Raw genomic sequence first — 22,868 nt, 5'->3', positions numbered from 1 at the left:
GCTTAGTTTGGGACTAGAAGCGTAGTGTAAAATTTTGCAAACGGATCCCTAAATCGAAAAATAGTCTTAGAAACCCCTAGGTCATTTTAAAAGACCTATTCAATGATACCCCACACGATGGGATGGAAGATGAAAAAAAATTCATCCCCAGTACATGTAGGGGAGCTACCCTAAAATTTTTTTTTTTTTTTTTCAAAATTTTATTCTACCACTGTCGGCGTAATTAATATCATACCTCCACAAAATTATAGCTCTCTAGTGCCAATAGTTTCCAAGAAAAACTTCGGATGGGCAGACAGACAGACGGACTTGACGAAACTATAAGGGTTCCTTGTCAAAACTATGGAACCCTAAAAAGGAAGATTAAGATATCAAATTAATTAAAAATGTATGTAACTATGTAATGACTTTTTTGAAAAAAAAATTCTGGAAAGAATACATACTAATAAAGATTTTGATTTGATGTTACATTTTAAGGAGCATATTATCAATATTTTCAGGATGGCCTTAGAAACTAAATTTGAAAAAAAAAGAATAAAAATAGAATACATACCCCATCGATAATTTGGCAGAAATGTACAGCGACCGTCGCACTCGTGATGTTCGGAAACTTGCTGGAAGAATGGATGAGCACGGAGATCTTCTTGGAACGGATTTTGGTTGCTCGGTAGCCGAATACAAACAGCATGGAGTCGATGACGTTGCTCTTACCACTACCATTGGGCCCTATTATTGCTGTAAAGCTCTGAAATTTAAGAAAAAAATATATGGAACATCTTTCATTGCTAAATTATTTTAAAGTTGTTAATTTTTGTAGTCTTGCTCTTGTCATTTTACAGGCTTTAAAGGCTAAAACTAAAGGTAACCAGAAGGCGCTGGATGCAGGCTGCTACCAACCATGCAATGTGGAAGTCATTGGGGAAGGCCTATGTTCAGCAGTGGACGTCCTATGGCTGAAATGATGATGATGATGATAATGATGATGATGATAGGCTAAATATGGACTTTTTGGAACTAAATTTACTAGATAACTGATAATGTACTGCAAGTAATTAGTGAAGTGAAATGTTATAAGAACTTCTGTAAACTGTATTGGGCAGTAAATTAGTTCTTAAATGTCTAGAAATATAAAAAAAGCTTTGTCAGAAGTAGCTCTAATTACCAGTCCAGTACTGCCGTCCTAACGAAGAGTGCAATAAGTCGAGTTTGGGCAAATTGACTTAAGACCATATCCATAATCAGGAAAATGAGCTCTATAATATAGAGCTCATTTTCTTATATTATAAGATACATCTTTTTTGTATCTTCAATAGTTTCGGATCTATTAGTTATCATAACCGCAATATCTATTATTATTATTTGTAAATAGCTAATAGTTAATCGCAAATATCTCGAGAGTAGACAAAACATAGTTATTGCACTTTTCGTTAGGGGGGCAGAGTAGGCATTACTAAAAAGCAAGTAAATGCAGTTTTTACGGCCTCTAGGTAGAAAAATGTGTAATATGTATGTACAACAAAGTTTACTTAAGTAATGTGTTTGTTAGGATGGTTCCCACAGAAGTACATCTGCTTGTTCTGACTATTGGACAACTTGTGAATTACCTAACTAGTAACTACATAAAATTTATTAATTTTTCATGCAAGTGACTGTAAGGTTTTTAATGAGAAATAAATGGTTAAACCTAAAAAAATACTTCCCAGGAGTAGCTGTACTACTCACTTACTTCATTACACATTATTAAAATAAAATAAAAAATAAAAACAACATTTACCTTGTGAAAAGGCCCCAAAGTCTGCACTCCAGCGTAACTTTTAAAGTTTTCATTTACAATGTGAGTTATGATCAAACGAGGGCCTGTGGCATCAAAAGTAAGAGCTGGCTTTGGAGCTGGAGGGATGTAGATATCACCGATTCTAACACCACCCTCCTCATCATCAGATATGTGGTCTATTTCACCATTCATGTCCGCATCGCCGTTTTGACTTGTAGCAGGGACATCGTCAACTTCCATCGGCTCTTCTTCGCCCCTTTTCTTTTTTGTTTTCTGCATGTTATACACTAATTTGACGGTTAACGAATTCCACAGCGAACGGCGCAAACACTATCACTTAATTATGCGAGGTAAACCATTCAAATTAAATTATGTTTCGAATCAAAACCGTTTGAAGACAGAAACGCGCAGAGGGAAAACAATTTTGTTTGCGACAAACTGTCACTGTCAACTGTCAGGTCTGAGCAATGACATTTTGTTTTTTTATTGCTCTTTACGTTTTGTTTTGGAACTTTCTTTATACAATTTAAAAAAAATGAATTCAAGTTTAGATTCACATTCCCATATGGCCCCCTCACCCACGGCCACTCATCATGAATGAATATGTCGGCGCCGGACACAGATGCTGCAAATTATTATTGATGATTAATAGTACCAATCTTAATATTATGTTATCTGATAAATCTGTAGAGCGGAAGGTTTGTGATTCCTAAACGTAACACCCGACTGATGCGCAGAAAAAGGTAACTGTCAATCAGTTGTGTCATGTCAAGTGTGAGCAGGCGGCTGCGAGGTTATCTTTGAGAGCGTGTTGAGTTTGGTGGAACGTTAAATTGTAGGAAAAGTGATTGTCAACCGTCCAAGATATTATCTCCTTGCCCGTTAACCCACGCCTATGGAGATTCCACCCCTAGAGTTCCTTCTGATAGAGACCCAGTGCCTTTATCAGAAGTGGGATTCGAAGGGCACTATTCAAAGGAGATAAATCTTTCAGCATGCACACCTACGCTACGCAACTGATCAAGTTTTACATGGAGGATGCTGACTCAGACGTTGAGAGTTGGTGCAGGTTGACGGAAATTATTGTGATTGACGTAAGCTCGAAGGGCCTTTGAGTGAGTTGAGGGGGCCGGGCCAAGGGCGCCCGGGCCACCCTGTTGCCGTGGTTGAAGGGGCTGTTTACGCCCGGGCCACGCTGGTGTAATGTTGGTTTCCTGGTCGCACGGCTGCATGCCTGGATCAGCAGTAATAGTGGTAGTTGGGTTTGAGGTAACTGGTTGAAGGAGCCTTGGCTTAAGCCTTGCGCATCGGGCCATGTTACCTAAACTCTGGTTTCCTGGTCGGCCAGCTGTAATGTGTTGGTTTCCTGGTCGGGCCAGCTGTAATGTTTTGGTTTCCTGGTCGGCGGGGCCTCACCCCGGGCCAGCTGCAATGTTTTGGTTTCCTGGTCGGCGGGGCCTCACCCCGGGCCAGCTGCAATGTTTTGGTTTCCTGGTCGGCGGGGCCTCACCCCGGGCCAGCTGTAATGTTTTGGTTTCCTGGTCGGCGGGGCCTCACCCCGGGCCAGCTGCAATGTTTTGGTTTCCTGGTCGGGCCTGACGCCTGGGCCAGCTGTAATGTTTTGGTTTCCTGGTTGAAAGGGCTTCGCGCCCGGGCCAGCTGTAATGGTTTGGTTTCCTGATCGAGGGTCATCACGCCCTGATCAGCTGTATTTATTGTGATTCTACGATCTGATATTCGCACGCTCTGTAGTCAGGAATGGACGAGCTGTGATAATGAGAAATTGAATGTTTACAGATGGACAAACCCTGGACTAAGCGCACGAGGCCGTGCGATAGTCAGGCTGGCCGTGTCGGCGCCGGACACAGATGCTGCAAATTATTATTGATGATTAATAGTACCAATCTTAATATTATGTTATCTGATAAATCTGTAGAGCGGAAGGTTTGTGATTCCTAAACGTAACACCCGACTGATGCGCAGAAAAAGGTAACTGTCAATCAGTTGTGTCATGTCAAGTGTGAGCAGGCGGCTGCGAGGTTATCTTTGAGAGCGTGTTGAGTTTGGTGGAACGTTAAATTGTAGGAAAAGTGATTGTCAACCGTCCAAGATATTATCTCCTTGCCCGTTAACCCACGCCTATGGAGATTCCACCCCTAGAGTTCCTTCTGATAGAGACCCAGTGCCTTTAAATACAATCAACTATCCTAGTCGAATCGGTAGCCAGACCAACATCCTGTGCCCCGATTGCATTAAATATTTTCAACTACAAATTCCTATGTATTACTTTTCTCTATGTACAAAGCAACTGGACGACGAACGAAAATCAGCTGTTTGCACAAATTCGTAACGCGGTGTCACTTTGACAGCTACTTCAAACGAAAATAAAATGCTTCTTTTACATATTCTTTTATATGAATGAACTACGAGTATAATAATATGTGTAATAAGCTCATATCTGTGATTATGCTGCAAGAAAGCTACTTTTTCTCAAACACAAATCAAACGCATTAGGAACATTTGCTGTGTTTTAGATAGTGAAAAAAATTAGGTGTTCGTGTTAATGTAGCTGGCAAGCAAAGCGGCGTTATAAGTAAATTCAAGTTGCTATGGAAACAATGTTTGGTTAATTGTCACTTGTGTCAGGAAATAATAAGAGCTATCCATGGTGTATTCTTCTACTGTTGTTCATGTTGTTCGCAAACTGCATCACAAAATCTTCGAATTTCTGAGGTGGCCTCAACTTAGAACGATCTCTCAGGACTCTACCACTATCATCAACTGATCTTTCGTCGTTCGCATCATGGTAAACTTGATCGCTATCATCATCAATTTCTTCCAATATTTCATGATGATCCTCGTCATTATCTTCTTCATCATTCTCTTCCCCCCCTAATTCGAGATTTTCTTCAGTTCGACCAACATCTTCCTGAAACCTGTGCTCTCTTACATTTTCATCAAAATTATCAGAGTTTATTCTCAAATTTTCCTCCGGAGCTGTCACTGGACTCTTGGAACTGGATGATGCCAATGAAATTTCAAATTCATTAAATCCTTCTTCATTGTCATCCTTCTCCAGGGAAGTTTCTAGAGGATTTTCATCAAAGGTGACATCTCTAGACCTTATCAGACTATTGTTTTGTCTGTTCCACAGCCTGTAACCGTCATCGTTGTCATAACCGATAAGAATGCATTTTACCGCCTTTTTCTGCAACTTTTTTCGCTTTTCTTTCGGTACGTGCGCATAGCAAGTCGATCCGATAATCCTCAAATGCTTTATTCCGGGTTTTTTATTATACCAAAGCTCATATGGAGACTTGTTTTCCACACTCGGTCCTGTTCTATTTAAAATATATACAGCCGTCTGAACAAGTTCAGCCCATAGCATCTGAGGTAACTCCTCATGAGCATGCATCATCGATCTTGCACATTCAACGATAGTACGGTTATCTCGTTCACAACACCCATTTTGTTCTGGTGTGTAAGGCATAACCAGCCTTTGTTTTATGCCATATTTCTGCAAAATACTCCGAACTTTGTCATTATCAAACTCGCCGCCGTTGTCACTCAGAAGTTCCTTCACCGTATGCCCAGAAGTTCTACATTCTGTCAGCATCTGACTCAACTTCTCGTATACTTCTGACTTTTGCCGCAGAAAATATACATGACGGTATCCTGTGGCGTCATCTTTGAATAATAAAAAATATCTGTATTTAGAAATACTAATTGGGAATGGTCCACAGACGTCTGTATGAATTCTTCCTCCTGGTGTATTTGCTTTCTCTCGCACTCCAAATTTTTGCCGATGTGCTTTCCCGAAGATACACCCTTCACACAATTCACCGTCTCCTGTGACCTTGATACCCAGATCACGTTCAAGAACCTTTCTTACGTGTCTTTTGTTCTGATGACCCATACGTTCATGGTATACCTGTAACATGTTGTCTTCATGTACCATATTGATTGTAGCATTTTCCTGAGGAATGGCTTTGAAGTCCAGCTTATACAGCCCTCCAAATCGCTGTCTCATTCCAGTAGCTGCAACTTTCCCATCAACTATGATTTAACAACTTGTAGTATTTGATTTGAAAATACTCCCAGGATTTCGATCCTGTGCAGCAAGTATTGAAAATAGATTCATTTTCACCTGGGGTACGTACCAAACTTCATTTAGTGTCGCCTCTTCTCGCTTACCATCAATTACAGCTGCGATTTTGACTGTTCCTTTACCTTCTGCACGGATTGCTGTTCCGTCTGCAGTTGTAACGGTATGAGAATCTCGTAACACATCAAAGCTTTGAAATAAATCTTTCCGCATTGTGACGTGATGCGTTGCGCCGTTGTCCACATACCAATTATTTTGGTCTATAGTGACATTCATGGAATAAAGCGGCAACATCATGCTCACTCCTGCATTTGTTTTCTTTTCAACATCACTTTGTCTCCTTGGGCAGTCCCTTTTCAAATGACCCACTTGCTTGCACTTGAAGCATTTCAATTTGCTTCCTTTGAAGTCTGTACCCTGTTCCTGACTTGGCTCTTTCCTCAAACAGCTGCGGGAGATGCAGCGGGTGCGGCAGAGTCGTTGGCAACTTACATTACTGAATAAGAGCCTCTACGGCTTAAAACAAGCACCTCGATGCTGGAATAAACGCATCGTAGATGTTCTGAGAAAAATGGGATTCCGTAATAGTGAAGCGGACACTTGTCTTTTCTTGAGGAACATGAGTAATGGAGAAAGGATTATACTCGCCCTGTATGTCGATGATGGTCTTGTTGCTGGTACAAATGAAAAGGTCATTAGCGAGTTTATGCGTGACTTGAGAGGTTATTTTAAGATAACTACGAAACCAGCGTCATTTTTCCTTGGTTTAGAGATTGAAACCAGAGAAGATTGTATTAAGGTTTCTCAGGCATCTTATACAAAGAAAGTGTTAAAGCGGTTTGGTATGGAAGACTGCCGACCAGTGATGACTCCTATAGTAAAGGATACTGATAACACAGAGAAGGATGTAGATGCGATTCTGAAGAACTACAGACAGATAGTTGGAGCATTAGCTTACTTAATGGTTGGGACCAGACCTGATATTGCATATGCTGTTAGTGTCGTATCTAGGAACCTTGAGAATCCAAAGGTGGAAGACTGCAAGCGAGTTAAGCGGATCATGCGATACTTGCAGTATGCTCCTGATACTGGAATAATCTACAAACGAGATTATAAGAAAGGTATGATAGAAAGTTATTCAGATGCAGACCATGGCGGTTGTATGATTACTGGAAGGTCAACTTCAGGAGTATTGTGCATCTATGCAGGAGGTGCTGTATCATGGATGAGTCAGCGACAATCCAGCGTGGCTATATCAACCACAGAAGCCGAAATCGTGGCAGCAAGTGAAGCAGCTAAAGAGTGCATATGGCTGACACGACTTATGAAGGACATCACGAATGGGGATGTTTCAACACCAGTACTTAAGGTGGATAATGAGGCGGCTATAAGGTTAGCAGAGAACCCAGAGTTCCACAAAAGGACAAAGCATATCAGGATTCGACATTTCTTTGTTCGTGAACTCGTGACAAATGGGGAGCTAAAAATAAAGAAGGTAACCAGTACTCTGCAGTTGGCAGATATGTTTACGAAGGCAATTGCTAGACCGGCATTAGTGAAGACCTTGCAACTTATAGGCTTACACGCCGAGAGAAGATGTTAATGTAGCTGGCAAGCAAAGCGGCGTTATAAGTAAATTCAAGTTGCTATGGAAACAATGTTTGGTTAATTGTCACTTGTGTCAGGAAATAATAAGAGCTATCCATGGTGTATTCTTCTACTGCCAAATAACACTCAACTACGCTCTGCTACCACAGTTCGGACTTTTAATGGAAAGTGCTGAAATCCGTTGTTTCGTTATTGTTTGCGCGTGAACTTTACCGCGATAAGATGATAAGTACCGAATTGCATATCCGGTGGAACGAAAATGGACTAGAACAAATGGTGGAGTAATGTGGCCTAAAGATGAAACGCTTGAAACGAATGAATTGGAGACATTGAAAATTAGCGCAATCGAGGCCCATTTTCAACTGCAACGTAGCTGGACGCTTTTCATTACATAAAAAGACGAAACAACGGATTTAAGCACTTTCCATTAAACGTCCGCCGAACACCTTATCTTTTCTCTAAAAGCATATTCGTAAAACATATGAATTGCGTTTATGATAAAGTAGCTTTCTGTCAGCGTTTAGTCAAAGGAGCAATAGGCTAGTTTCCTAAAAAAATTTTTTTAGTCCGTAATGTTTAATATCAAAAAATATTGGACACATATTTTTATTTGTCAATCTAACAAATAATTACATAGTTATGGTGCGTTGAAGTTCCGCACGACGTCACAACGTGCGGCACTTTTATGCACGCATTGACGTCACGGGCCTCTTCTTATGAACTTTGGCGCGCTTTATCTCTTTAAATTTTCATTAGTTTGAAAAAGTGAAAAATACGTGTAGAGTATTTTTTGATAAGTTAACTGACGGACTAATTAAAACTCTTGCTTTTTGACCCAGGAAACATCCCTATTGCATTCCGATTACGTTACAGTTTCGTTTGAGCTAGCTGTCAAAAAGACTCCGCGATCTTCATGTCCCATAGAGTTATAACTCTATGTCATGTCCACAATACGGATTTGTTAAAACAGCTGACGTTCGTGCGTCGTCCAGTCGCTTTGCAGTTGATTAGCGCAATCGGAGACCGACAAAAGTCACCCGTGCGCGTAATCCCTAAAATAAACCACAGAGAAAAAAAGATCGGGCTTGCCTATGATCATGAAGCTAAACATAAAATAGAGGCCACACTTCGAATACCTACTTGAAGCACAATCTATCTCTCTCTCTACTCTCTTTGTAAATAAACAAAAAATATAAATTTGTTCAAAGACAATGAAACTCAATGTAAAATCTTTATTTCTTGATATAGGTATAATTAAATAATAAGTGTAAATACTGGTAAAACGTTTTAGGAAGAAATTACTGTGAAAAATGTTTACAATGATCCAATGTCGGAAATCACGAAATAAACACTTACGCGTGGAATCTTAAGTCTCTTCCGGGACACCACATACAACCGCAACCACGCACTACAAAATTTTGCACCATTTCTTGTGATAAAACAATGATTAGGTCCTGTAAAAAATCTCAAACGAAATTAACCGCATAGTAAACAAAATAGTAAACAACCGCCATGATGGGACGGATTGGGCCGATGTTGCCACATGGCACCGATTCCTCAGGAATTGGGATTATAATTCCCTGATACGCCAACACATTAAGCCTAAACGGCCGACAATTTTGTGATTTTTAATTTCAGTAGGTAATTGTAGTTCAAATATTTAATTATTTATTTGTTTAACTTCTGATTTGATTAGTAAATTGGCTATTTCGAAGAATTTACTAGGAGATTTAGCAATACTACAGTCCACACTAAAAAGAGAGGTCGGCCCACAGAGAGCGAGATAGAGATATGTAGGTATTTGACTCAAGTTTTTGTTCCAAGTGTAGCCTCCTATTTTATCTTTAGCTTCATGCCTATGATCCGTCCCCGTAATCAAATGTCAACTTGACGTTGATTGATGGAACACCAACAAAAATGGCCAACCGTACGGTGAAGGACGCGAAATCTATTCGCGGGACAAATCCTCAATATCTTGTGGAAAAGATCATACGATCACGTATATACGATTGTAAATACTGGAAGGAAGAATGTTTCGCTCTAACCGCGGAGCTTTTAGTGGACAAAGCGATGGAGTTGCGTTACGTCGGCGGCGTGCACGGTGGCTTCATTTACCCCACACCTTTCTTGTGTTTAGTGCTGAAAATGTTACAGATACAGCCTGAAAAGGACATCGTGGTGGAGTTTATAAAGAACGAGGAGTTCAAATATGTGCGTGCCTTGGGCGCCTTTTATATGAGGCTCACGGGATCGTCGGTCGATTGTTATAAGTATTTGGAACCACTTTACAACGATAATCGTAAGTTGAGAAGGCAGAATCGCGTCGGCCAATACGAAATCGTTCACATGGACGAGTTTATCGACGAGTTATTGCGAGAGGAACGTCTGTGCGACGTTATTCTTCCACGAATTCAGAAAAGACCTATTTTGGAGGAGAACAATGAGCTTGAGCCAAAGGTGTCTGCTTTAGATGATGATCTGGATGAAGATATGCCTTCAGACGATGATAATGCTGAACCTGATTCCAAAGAGAACAGAAGAGAAAAGGAAAGAAGAGATAGAGATAGGAGGAGAGATAGGTAAGTGGTTTCACTTTCAATTCTATCCTTAAGAGATAGGTAAGTGGTTTCACCAGAGTAAATACAAATGAGTAGGTCATCTTCATAGAAACGCCCGAGCGCGGTTTGTATGTGAGCGCGCCAATACGTAAGCGGCGCGCACGCACACACTGACAAAAATTATTGTTGATTAGCGGTGCTGTACAAACCGCGCTCGGTGCGTTTCTATGTAGATGACCTACTCATTTGTATTTACTCTGGTTTCACTTTCAATTCTATCCTTTCTGTATCAAAAAATCTCATTTTAATATTTGTATCAATTCCTATAGTTACTGTAAGACACCCCACAGACTACAGAATTTTAGTTGGCCGATAGTTTGATCGGACTGTTAATCAGTATGAAGATGTATGGAAGTGCGCACATTATGCAGATTTGGTATTGACTGATGCTTCATACAAATTGGAAGTCATCCAAACTATTCGCCAAACTGTCATTAGCCTGCGGGGTCTCTAACGGTTGATTAATAGGTAAAACAGATTAAGGACTTAACTACCTATTGAATTTAAGTTAGGGGAAGTGGAAGCTAAGATCCCTTGTGTAAAGTATAACAAGTGAATATAACAACAACAATATATGTATAGCGTGAAAGAGAGACAGACAGACAGAGTTACTTTCGCATTTATAATATTAGTATAGATAGATTTTTTTTGCATGCCGATATGGTATGATGTAGCTGAACAACAATATTTTATTGAAAGACCTGTATGTACCTACATTATACAATAAAAATATTTGATTTGATAAAAAAATTTAGTAATCTACACTAATATTATAAAGAGGAAAACTTTGTTTGTTTGGTTGTAATGAATAGGCTCAAAAACTACTGGATCGTTTTGAAAAATTCTTTCACCATTCGAAGCCTACATTATCCACGAGTAACAGGCTAAATTTTTTTTTTTTTGAAAAAAAATAGGGTTCCCTAAAATATGTAGATAATGCAGTCCACGCGCGGGCGGAGAGCTAGTGAATGATAAAATTGTTCTGTTAGTGTACGATTTCAATATGAATTTGAAACTACACTGAGCGCTTATATTAATTAATTAATTAAGCATATTGTAGTTAGAAAGAAAGTTCCAAAGAATTTAATCATGATAAACACATTTACCATCTATGAAAGATTTTTTCAGTTGCTTTGAAATTTGAATAACCGATCTAATTAATTTTCTATATTCATTTTCAGATCACGAGACCGTGACCGACGTGAAAAGGAACGCAAGAGAGAACGTTCGAGAAGCAGAGACCGCGAACGGCGAAGGGAACGGGAAAAAGAGCGGGAACGGGAAAAAGAGCGGGAACGGGAAAAAGAGCGGGAAAGGGACAGAGAACGGGCCCGGGAAGCGAGAGAGAGGGAGAGAGAGAAAGAAAGGCGGGAAAGAGACAGACACGAGCCCGACAGAAGAAGAGAAAGGGGCGGTAGATATTAGAGTAGTTTTAAGTAAAATAAATTGTTTTCCAACCAATCGAAACGAGTTTCATTTGTTACCAAGTTATTCTGTTAAAAGCACACATTATAATTAACTTTTAAAAAAAATAAAACCGACTTCAAATGCGTGAACACAAAAAAAAACTAAAAATTAAAAATATTGCGTATAAAAAAGTTCATCCCCAATTTTCCACCCTTGGGGGTGAAATATTTTCTTCAAATTCGCATGAAACCACCCTTTTGATAATACCTATTCAACAAAAAAATAATCAGTCAAATTGATTTATAATCGGCGGAGATATTGCGTATAAAAAAGTTCATCCCCAATTTTCCACCCTTGGGGGTTGTTTTTTCTATTATTAAATTTAAATGGGACCACCCTTGAGGTATTACCTATACGCCGAAAAAAGATTTGTTCAAATCGGTTCATAATTGGCGGAGTTATCGCGTAACAAACATAGAAAAAAAAAAAACATACGGGTCGAATTGAGAACCTCCTCCTTTTTTGAAGTCGGTTGAAAAGTACCTTAATGAAAAGGGGCTACTATAAAGTCGATTATTTAAAAGATAAAAATGTTTGGGATGCGTTACTGCCTAGCTCGCATAAATATTTATAACTTTGTACATTTTAAAGCATGTACCTTTGAAAAAGAGGCTGACAATAGTGACTGAGTTTCTTGCGCTGCTTCTTCTCAGCACTGGCCCATTTATTGTCCTGAAGCAGTGGTAGGGTTAATACTGGGACGTGTAAAAGTGCTTTTTTTAAGCCTATTTACAGAAATAAATGAGTTTTATGAGTTTTTATGTGCTACAACTGAAAATTTTGAAAAAAATTAGGATAATGAAAAAAACTAGTTGCAACAGAAATCGATATTTATTTACCCAATATGCTATTCAAAACAATGATCTCTCAAAAATATGTTAAAATACATTAATCTTTAATGTGAGTTTTTACAGTCCAACTAATTTCACAACAAATATGCCTCAAATAGCTCGAATGCACGAGTCAATGCAACAGCTTTCTCACTTGAACTGATTAGATTCACAAGTTCGATTCGCATCGAATGTTGGATGAAACTTTAAAAACATTTGTGAGGTGTCAGTAGGTAAGTCCTAACTAGTAAATAATGATTTTGATATTTAAGTATTTAATTTAATTTATACAAATACTGAACAGGCTGTGAGCAATGTTATGTTATTAACATTAATAATATAAATAGGTATTACAAGCTGTATGGAGGCCTTATGTTCGAAGACAGGTGTTTTAGATTTCAACAATTTTAAGCAAATAAAAAGAGAAAGTAAAAATCTACTTATAAGTAATTTAAATAGAATTCTTGATTTCTGTACAAAAAAACAACCCTTCTTCTGGCGCAGTCGGGTAAAATACTAAAATCATAAATTATCGCGCTGATTATAAATGCTTTACAATTTCTTATAACAGTTACTTCATTATACATAATTTTATCAATAATTAACATAAATATTTGATAATATTTACAATTTCCTAACAATGTAACATTTTCACAACAACTCATCCAAAAGTAAAAAATAATATTGGTAAAAAGAAATCATCTGTGCAGTGTCTATAATTTGAAGTATTTTTCAAACAAAAGTTTGTTCAATTAAAGTAACAGATCCAATAAAAAGCAGTCTGTTATTGTAGATATACATCAGCTTGTGTAAGCTGCTATAATTATCTAATCAAACTCCGCCCATCTAAAATATCTATTTGGCAATGTTATAATTTGTATAATTTTGGCATTTCCGTCAAAATAAACAAAATTATTTCAACCTACCACAAAGTAACAAATACCCTCTAATAATTCGAGTTTGATGCCCTGAGGAATAAGTTCCAAAATTGATAATTTATCCTCATAAAATAACGAATGTCCTCAATAAATTTTGACCTATAATTCTTATGCATTAAAGTTAAAAATCGATCAATCCAATCCACCGGATTTAATACACCAATTCCAAATAGAATTATTGCACTGATATTTTGTACTTACACATTTTATTTTTAGACTAAATGGTGTACATGGTGTTACCAAAGCTTAGCTTTAAAATGCATATGAATTTGATCCTAAAGAAAGCCTATTTTTATATAGAAAATACTGAATAAACATTTTACTTTTGAGTTGAAAATTTAGCTAACCTGATTGAATGCACGGACGACTGCACATCAAGGTAAACACTGCGGTATCTTATGTGGTTGTAATAGAGGCGAATTCGCAATAAAAATGTATAGATCGTTCCATCCACGAAGACGCGTCCCACCATTCTTCCGCTAATGTTTGAGTGTTATCGGTACACGTTAAATCATCCATGAGTGCACACGCACACTACAATAATGACGCTCGGATCAAACTCCTCGCACCTCGCGCTTCCCTCGACCAAACATTGGTGGGGCGCGTCTTCGTGGATGAAACGATCTATAAATATCTGATGTGCGGTCGCTGTACCTTGCACACTTTTTTAAATATATCACATGACATGACCCAATCATCATAACTACTAGAAGCCGTTTAAAGTCAATACAATCAATCATTCGCTCTGTAACAGATTCACAATTATTTTATCGAGTGACAAAATATCACATGACGGACGAGACGACACTAGAACAGCACTGCTGGAAGCTTTCAGAGTATTAGTTAAAAAATCACTAGTATTTTTATCAAGTGACAAAAATCACATATTCCAATTACCAGTAGCGAGTCCGACACTGCGCATAGCGTTTTTCAGGAAGCCACTCAGGTTGCACATAATCACTAGTATTTTTATCAAGTGACAAAAATTGCATTTTTCAGAAAGCCACTCAGGCAAATTGTAAATAGTCACTATTATTTTTATCAAGTGACAAAAAATCACACGATCCAATTACTAGTTCCGACACTGCGCATAGTGTTCTTGAGGAAGCCACTCAAGTTGGTTGTTTGCTAGAAAGTCGGCGCGTTCATGATGAATATTCTCTGTTCTTCGCGCTTGATCCACCTGAGCAGACGGTCTACTGCTTTGATCGCTTGGTCTTTCTCCATCAGAGGGTCGAAGGTTACGTAGAGCTCGAAGCCGTTGGTTACCTGGAATTAAAGATATGGTCCTGAGAAATATGTAATCAATCGATATTTTAATAAGTATTTGCTAGGATTCCGTGGAGGGTAGTTGAACGGGAAGCATGGTCGATCTGTTTTAATGGTTTCAATTTATTATTTAATGGGCTTTAGTGTACAAATTTGGTGTTATTTTGTGTTTTAAAGTGCAGTGAAGTGATAAATTATAATAACATTGAAATACTTCGAATTTGAGCGTGCATCGAGTGTCGAGTGGGTTGTCGTATGAACAACCCGCTTTGGACCCGGTGGCGACTTGAAACCTGCTTACGGGCATACTTAACTCCACGGAATCCATGAAAAATCAATAGAACTGAAACACCCACGTTATATTGATAACTATGTCAATTTTCACTCGACATTGGCAGAAATAAACCTCCCAGAGAGGTTTGGTTGCCATAAAAAAAAAAAAAAAAAGTATTTGCTAAGTTTGTAATTTCAAATTGGATTGATCGATTTTTTTAATATCACTTGGCATCCTAAATTCGAGATTAGTTTCTTCTGTTTAGGCAATATTTATTTATTTAAAACTCATTTGCGCATTGAAAAAAGCTCAAAAGGCGAATTTTATGCTTTTGGCATTCTCCTCCAGCTAAGCAATAACGTAAGAATATTATTTTCACTCTATAAAATTATAAGAATTATACAAAAGCCAAAAATGTGTGTCTTAGTCCGGTCGCCGAGCACATAGAATTTGCGATGCATGTCGCGACTCTGCGAGCGCGATAGCAATATAATTACTCGCGAGCGATAAGGATGGGTAGCTTGGGTCATTGGACGAAATTCTATGTGCTCGGCGACCGGACTTTATCAATCAACACGTTTTACCTACGACGATTTTTGAAATTAGGTTGATGAAGTAAACAAATAAATAGGTAGAAAACTCACCCAGGCCAAAATAGTGTCATCGGAATTCGACCTAAATATCAATTTTGCTGGAATCGACGTACAATGAATTTGACTACAGAATTTCCTGTAATTTCTAACATAATCTATATCTGACAACTTTTCTATTTTCTTCTCTTTGACTATATCACCCCCTTCTTTATGCCTTATTCGATAATCTTGTAATCTGTCCAGACTTATAGGGTCAGACGTGAAAAGTTGTGCCGTAGATTTGCATTTGTACATAAAATGCCTGATTTCTGGAATACCAATGTGTTTTAGAGGATTCGTTGTGGGTAATTCTTCATTTCTGTTCAGTGCGTCGTTGATTGCAACTAGACAGTTGGATCGTCGGAGTTTTTCTGCGATTGTGTGCTTCGCTTGAGAGAGTGGGAAGAACGCATCTCTCTGTACCGTTAGAAGGAGAAGGCAAGCTTGGCAGTCCTCGGATATGTATGAGACGTGACCGTGGAGGAAACCCCTGGAAACAACAAATAGGTAAGTATTGTTTTTAGATTTTTAATGTATCAATTTCAATATTTTTCGAAGAGGCTTTTACAGGTGAAGCGCATAAGGTATGTATAGGTTCAGTAGAGCCGAGAGAGCAGAGCGAGTGTATTTTTAGAGTTCCGTAGCCAAATGGCAAAAAACGGAACCCTTATAGATTCGTCTGTCTGTCCGTCCGTATGTCACAGTTACTTTTTCCGAAACTGTAAGAGCTATAACTGTTGAAACTTGGTATGTAGATGTATTCTGTCAACCACATCAAGACTTTCACACAAAATTAGAAAAAAAAGCAATACATTTTGGAGATCCCCATACTTACTTACTGACTCATTAAAAACACTAAAGCCCGGTCTGTGAGCACGTAGAATTTTGTCCAATGACCCCAAGCTACCCATCCTTATCGCTCGCGCGTAATCATATTGCTGTCGCGACTGTGCGACGGGCGCCCGCAGTGAGTGTGCGAGCGCGACAGCAACATAATTACGCGCGAGCGATAAGGATGGGTAGCTTGGGGTCATTGGACAAAATTCTACGTGCTCGCAGACCAGACTATAGCATATAACATGACCACAACCAAATCACATAAATAAATAAAGAAAACAAAAACAACTCACGTCGCGTCAAACTTCGGCAGACAAATCGGTGTCCAACTCTCCGCAGTTTTGAAGGATTCCGAACTCCTGACCAGGTTGAAAAGCAGGTGTATATCAGAAGGATGCAATGTGTACTTCTTCATCCGTACTAGCGTGATCAGCTGGTTCCCCGCTATGAGTATAGCGAACACTAAATCTCGGATTTTGTGACACGTCGTAGTTATCGCGTTTGTTATGTTTTCTCTGGCTTTTTCTGGCAATGGGAGACATCTTACTGCACCTGTAATTTTAGTCATTAGGATTTTAGATTAAGAAAAGATCACAGAAACTAAAGGGAGATGTGACAAGGGGGCGGGGCCGGTGTCGCAGCAATATGCCAAAAAACAGAACACATTGCTCATGAAAGAAATGATGACAGCAGCGACGTCATAATGTAAACAGTTTACATTGCTTGCGTCGTACTAAAGATTATTCTAACGTTGAGTACTGATACCGCAGTGGATAATGAGCACATTATTTTGATTTCTTTGTGTGTGTGAATTTCTAATCCGACACTGAGTTTCGAACTCAGCGCATTAGTTGCCATCTCTCTATGGTCGAAATCATTGTAATATAAGAAATAACTGTCCTCTTCCTATGTTTTCTGGAAGAGATAGCTTCCTAGCGGTAAGAGCGCCTAAATTGTACTGTCTCGATTATGTATTTGTTAGATTTGTGTGGTATTCAATAGCTATCCTATCTTAGATATATTGATATTAATCGTTTTTAAAATGATTTATGTTGTACTCTACCACCTTGTTGTAGTAAGTTGTTCCAACAAAATTTAGATTTACTTACCTAATAAAAATGCAGGGTCTTTCTCCATAAATACGAATAAATTGTCGATAAGTCTCTCTGCCCCAGACAACAGTCTTCTCAGATCATAATTCCTCCTTTGTTCGAATATCCTATTTAGTTGTGTCAGCGTTAACACTGACACTATTTGATTAAATGCATATCTGGAATGGAAAATAACATTGTGATTAGGTATTCTTGTGAAGTTGTGATAACTACAAATTCTCTGAATCTATGCAATATTGCGTTTTCCGGTACGCGGCCTCCACTTCAAAATCTTGCTGCCCCATCGGCCGTCAGTTCTGCGTACTATGTGCCCTTCCTTACGAAAACGCAGCGTAGGACGTCCACCCACAAGGTGGACCGACGACATCATAAAGGTAGCAGGAAAGCGCTGGACGCAGGCTGCTACTAACCGGGCAACATGGAAAGCATTGGGGGAGGCCTATGTTCAGCAGTGGACGTCCTATGGCTGAGAGATACTAGAGCGTCGATGTGGCGTCATGCCAAGTGCGCAGTTACCTCGACCAGGTTGTACTCAACTCACGAATTTGAATATTGCATGTCATATGGAGGTAGGTGGAGATTATGTTTATTGTGTACATAATTTACAGAATATCAAAATATGCATTTCTGATTTCATTATCAATACAGATATTATGACACATGTGTTCTATGAGATAATATTTGCTGGTGGTGATAAACTACAAATAAATGCAGATGTTGTATAGGATACATATTAATTTTAGACTGATAAGAGGGTCAGCTCCAGATTACAATGCAGGTGATTAATATTGCTATCTGGAATAAAGTTAACAAACTAGGCCAAATATTATTATTACATTCTATGAAAACAATTATTTATTTACAATCTTCACAAGTCTCTTGATTTTGGATGGGGTAAATTATAAAATCATTTTTTAATATTTCGTTTAAGTCTGTTAGCTTTGTACCTAAATAAAAAAGTGATTTGGATGCTGTAAATACTGCTCCCTATAAGAGATACCTTTAAAATGTGATAAGAAATACTTTATTTTAATGTTTCTACTTTACAAAAAGTTGTATTCAAAAAGTAGCTGTAATGAACCTATTTTGTTATGCAAGATCATTTAATAAATTCTTGAAACAACCTTTATCATTGTAGTATTATGGATTATAAAATAATGTCTAGTAAACTTACGTTAACTGCAGAACCAGCTGCGTTTCACTTTCATTTGACTTCGATACGGCAACAAGTATCAATGGACCTTTAACTAAGAACACCACCCTGCAATCTTTGGTGCAGATAGATCTGAGTATATCCTGGTTCTGGTCTTCGATCACACTGACTAATGCTTGGATCACACCGCACAAACCGGCCAGTTTGTCTTCGTTACCGTATCTGGAACATTATTACAAAAAGTATTTTAAAAGGTAATACCACAAAACTTCAACAAATTGCCGGTCCACCTAGTGGGAGGCCTGCCAACACAGTTTTCCGGCCCTTGGGGGAGGCCTTTGTCCACCAGTGGACGTCATTCGGCAGAAACAAACAAACGAACCACAAAACTCTGCATGCAAAGTTACAAATTCAATGAACATACATTTTTGAAAAACCTTGAGTGATTAATTCGAATTAAGTATATGCCAAAGAATAGACATCTCTAATCTTTACATGTGTTTGTATAAAGTAATTAATCAAAAAGTCACAAATGAATGTATAGCTGATATTCATTAAAGGTAAAACGTTACAAAATGGCATTAAGTAGCAGCAAAAAAAGGTGACATCATTATGATCATCAGGTCATTTAGTCTCCACTGCAGGAGTACAATCCTCTCTAGCTTACCAGAAGCAAATGGAGGATTTTGCTGAGGCAATAAGTGACATAAACAAGAAAAAATATAGTCATTTTATTTATATGAATAAAACAAATAGAAAGTTAGAGACTCAATATCTTTTAACATTACTGTGTGATTATACTTTGTTTATTTGATAACAATTTGTTATCTTAAAAACCCATAATTAAAATGTTTACCTTGAGTAAATAGGTTTCCCAGCAGAACTCAACACAAAAACATGTTTCTCCTTGTTCACCAACTCTGGTGATTGCAAATAATCATCCTTGTCATTGTCTTCATCATCACCATTCTCTTCAATTAGGTTTGAACTGCTGGCTGAAGCTGACATGTTTCCCTGAAGAATGGAATGAGTAGTTTTTCTATTCTGTTCTATTCTAATTAGACATAATAATATTATGTCTAATTATGTCTTTGCTATTTACCTAACTAACATTGGAAACTTCTTTGGCTAATGTATTAGCAAAATTCTTCATTTATACCTTTATGAAGTATATTATAGGCACAATTTACATTATCAATAAATTAGATTGATGTTTACAAAGCGAAAATTTAAATAAAGACAGTTGTTTGTACAGAAATTAAAGCATTAATTTGTATTTGATAGTTGTTATTCACACCAATATTGTAAAGTTATCTAAGAGACATTGTGTAATAGTTATGTAAAGAATAAAGATCAGGCTTATTATTTGTAATTTAATTAGAAGCCACTTGTATAACAACTCACAGAATACAAGAAGTAAGCATGTTTTTCAAACATGATCTTTCTCAATTCACTTACATCATTTTTTTTTATTTTGTTGTTGATTAGATTAGTCACTAATCATTAGTGGGGTGTTGTAAAATAGGTCTACATGTGGTTTTTATCAAAGAATAATCTATAATATGGTAATTAATTTAAATTATTCATGACTAAAACAACAAAAAAACTCACGTTTTTGCTTTGCAGATCATCGCTCGATTTTGTACTTTTCATCTCAGAACCGTCCTTCTCTTTCTCACCAATCTCACTCTGGATCTCAGATATGGTGCTGCTCTTGGCTGCCAAAGACTTATTCCGCTCCTGCAGGGAGCAGCTCATTTCTGAAGCAAATTCATCAAAAGAATCAGTAGGGTTCAAAATACTTTCGGGACATGCGCCCGGTTCCAAGTCGTCGGCAGGGTTTATTTGAGTACTGGTGCCAGCTTGAACGTTGTCTTTAGAGGTAGACGCCATCGCACAGGGATTTTAGTATTTAAATATGTATTTTTATTTACTATGAAACTGCGTTTGTGAATCTGCTGCATCGAGTTTTTGGGAAATAGATGAATGTCAGTGTCACAGCTGTCAGATATTAAGACATTGACAGCTAGTAATAATGTTGCCATGTAAAAAACAAATTGGATGCGTTCATAAATAATATATTTTTCGTTAAATAAAAAATAACGTTTTTCTGTTACTAATTAACCTTTTCACCGCCGCGGTCTTCTACAGCAGACACAAGTTTCCGTGTCCTCCACGCCACGTCCTTATGAGAAGACAATCTAATCACAATTTTTTTTAATAAAAATACCTAAACAATGAATTATTTCTTTATTTAGTGCGTATTTTTATGATTTAGTTGAAACAAATCACAGCTAATTTTCATAGTGGACTGTACTATACGATAAACATGTCAGTCAATTTGACAACCTTTGTCGGAAACATTATTCAATGAAAATATTGTCCGAACCCTTATATTTCTCTTCGACAACTGATTAACAGCCCGACCGACCAAACTATTGGCCAAATAAAAGTCGGTGGTCTGCGCCTAGGTCAACACCTCAGATCTGAGGTCAACACCAAGGTCGTGAGCGTGATGTGAATCCTTAGAATACAAGCCACGTGATAGAAGAACAAGTTATACACCTATAATTTTGTTCTCTACCATAGTAACAAGGTTTAGATAACCAGAATGAGGAAGGATATTGTGTTATGGGAAAATGTATTGTCACTGTTATTTTCCGATAAATCACAGGTATTAAACACCGTATAATAGGCAGTTTGGCGTGCGATAGGCCCTTATAACCCGTCGTCTACCCAAAAACCAATTTACGTGGTTTTGTACTAAACACAAAAGCCAATTTTATGAAAGGGCCCGCGGTCATTAATGCTGAAAGGTACTTTTGAGCGGGATTTTTCATGGATTCCACGATAATAGGGTTGTGCTTTAATTGTTGTCGAATTAAAAATGACACCTACTTACCGTGCTGATAGAGATGCGTATGATGTGAGAGAATAATTAAATGCTACTGTCGCGAAGGGAAATCTTACTCATAATAAGCCAAGTTTGAGGGAAATCTTGGCATTTATAACTAATACTCTAGGAAGATAATAGATCCAACAGTGTTTCTTAAAAAAAATACTTACTCTACCGAACTAAAACTAATGAGTAATTTTGTCAAATAAAACATTTTGTGTAAACAGGTAGGTAAACATTACGATATAAAATGCATGCCAATTATTATGACCCCGCGTTCGAAGCTAGCGAAAAAATTGAACGCGGAACAACTAGAGCGCGAGCCCATTTGCATTTTAGTTAACCAAATATTTTATCGACATTTTCTTTTATTGGAACACGCGACGAACCGCACTGGCGCCGAAAAGAATGGCCGTAGCCTTCTGATTGATTTATATTTGTTTGGCTTTAGAAATTTGGCGTCCTATTGCTTTTTTGCTGACCAGTCCTTTGTTAGTAATTTACAACTGAGGGTGCACCTCGATCGTCGTTTTATTGTCCGTCTTTTGTCTCTGGTATTTGTGAAACCGCAACCGCGTTGGAAAACTTGGGTGAATTTACTTAAATTTTTTCAGGCTTTTCCAGATTTGGATTAGCGTAGAAATAGAGACACGAAGTTGGTATTTTCTACTCACTTGGCTTTTAGAACTCCACTTTTGGGTTGGCTTGGACTCTGAAATAGCAAAGCAACACCAAGCCGACGACTTAAAAATACAAACAAAGTTGCATTTATTACTAAATGTTATAAGAATCTGAGGAAAACCAATTTAGAATGTAACAGATGCATTAAAATACGTTCTGGGGGTTTAAAGTGAGCATACCAGGAGCACAAAGTTTAATTAGCAAATTCGCAAAAATTACAGCTCACTCCTCTTAAGTTACTTATTAACTTTCTATCATTAATCACCATCCTAGACAGCATCTCATAACATCAGGTGCGATTGCGGTCAAATACCTGCCTTGTTCTGCATAAAAAAACTCATTCACTCTCGAACTTATCGGCTCACTCTTTACAACTTATAAAGTTACCTATCTACCAAACGAAGGGTTGATCCGATGACTTCCCAAGCATTATCCCAAGCATTCTCAGAATGTAACTGCAACAAACTGGAGTGGCCATGCGTCTCCAGCGCACTCGAGCGGAACGCTCTGATAACTGGAACAAACTGCGACCGAATAGTGGCACCAGGTAATGGGCTGGACTGGTGATAGACGATTGGTTTTGAGAGGGGAGGACGATTAGGATTAAGCGTTTGTGATATCTTTCTGCAATGAAGTGTTGTAATAAGGTGACATTACTAATTATTTGCGTAGCG

At 38.1% G+C, this 22,868-nt stretch overlaps 3 protein-coding genes across 4 annotated transcripts in view; 1 reads left to right on the top strand and 2 right to left on the bottom strand.

Annotated features, from left to right (window-relative positions):
* Positions 1-2,206, bottom strand: part of LOC135083391 (structural maintenance of chromosomes protein 4) — a 49,316-nt gene extending 47,110 nt beyond the window's left edge. The window contains exons 1-2 of the mRNA XM_063978134.1: positions 1,775-2,206; positions 554-745 (exon numbers count right to left, since the gene is read on the bottom strand). Of these exons, the coding sequence (XP_063834204.1) occupies positions 554-745; positions 1,775-2,053 (471 nt within the window). The 5' untranslated portion in view covers positions 2,054-2,206. The remainder of the gene's footprint in view (positions 1-553; positions 746-1,774) is intronic.
* Positions 2,207-9,364: 7,158 nt separating this feature from the next.
* Positions 9,365-11,566, top strand: LOC135083454 (pre-mRNA-splicing factor 38). Its single transcript, XM_063978195.1, has 2 exons — positions 9,365-10,066; positions 11,287-11,566. The coding sequence occupies exons 1-2, from the start codon at positions 9,405-9,407 to the stop codon at positions 11,528-11,530; spliced, it is 906 nt and encodes a 301-aa protein (XP_063834265.1). The 5' UTR covers positions 9,365-9,404; the 3' UTR covers positions 11,531-11,566.
* An 818-nt stretch (positions 11,567-12,384) lies between these two features.
* Positions 12,385-20,592, bottom strand: LOC135083478 (vacuolar fusion protein MON1 homolog). Of its 2 annotated transcripts, XM_063978216.1 has the most exons (8): positions 20,552-20,592; positions 20,229-20,377; positions 19,474-19,631; positions 18,639-18,839; positions 17,462-17,622; positions 16,646-16,904; positions 15,528-16,005; positions 12,385-14,609 (listed from the first exon to the last, which is right to left on the bottom strand). In XM_063978216.1, the coding sequence occupies exons 2-8, from the start codon at positions 20,373-20,375 to the stop codon at positions 14,469-14,471; spliced, it is 1,545 nt and encodes a 514-aa protein (XP_063834286.1). In that variant the 5' UTR covers positions 20,376-20,377; positions 20,552-20,592; the 3' UTR covers positions 12,385-14,468. The 2 variants fall into 2 exon arrangements, with proteins under 2 accessions (XP_063834286.1, XP_063834285.1); XM_063978215.1 differs by having other exon boundaries at positions 20,229-20,592.
* Positions 20,593-22,868: the final 2,276 nt, after the last annotated feature.

This window comes from Ostrinia nubilalis, chromosome 23 (assembly GCF_963855985.1).
Source record: "Ostrinia nubilalis chromosome 23, ilOstNubi1.1, whole genome shotgun sequence".
NCBI classification, from domain to species: Eukaryota; Metazoa; Arthropoda; class Insecta; order Lepidoptera; family Crambidae; genus Ostrinia; species Ostrinia nubilalis.
Note: the sequence above shows the minus strand (reverse complement) of the source record. Positions and strands in the feature narration are given on the sequence as shown.

Excerpts from the sequence above, each read along its gene's own strand:
- LOC135083454 (XM_063978195.1), top strand. The coding sequence starts at position 9,405 with ATGGCCAACCGTACGGTGAAGGACGCGAAATCTATTCGCGGGACAAAT. Across the intron at positions 10,067-11,286 it reads AGAGATAGGAGGAGAGATAG|ATCACGAGACCGTGACCGAC; the intron begins GTAAGTGGTTTC and ends ATTCATTTTCAG.
- LOC135083478 (XM_063978215.1), bottom strand. The coding sequence starts at position 20,510 with ATGGCGTCTACCTCTAAAGACAACGTTCAAGCTGGCACCAGTACTCAA. Across the intron at positions 19,632-20,228 it reads ATGATCTGCAAAGCAAAAAC|GGAAACATGTCAGCTTCAGC; the intron begins GTGAGTTTTTTT and ends TCCATTCTTCAG. Across the intron at positions 17,623-18,638 it reads CAGCTGGTTCTGCAGTTAAC|ATATGCATTTAATCAAATAG; the intron begins GTAAGTTTACTA and ends TTTCCATTCCAG.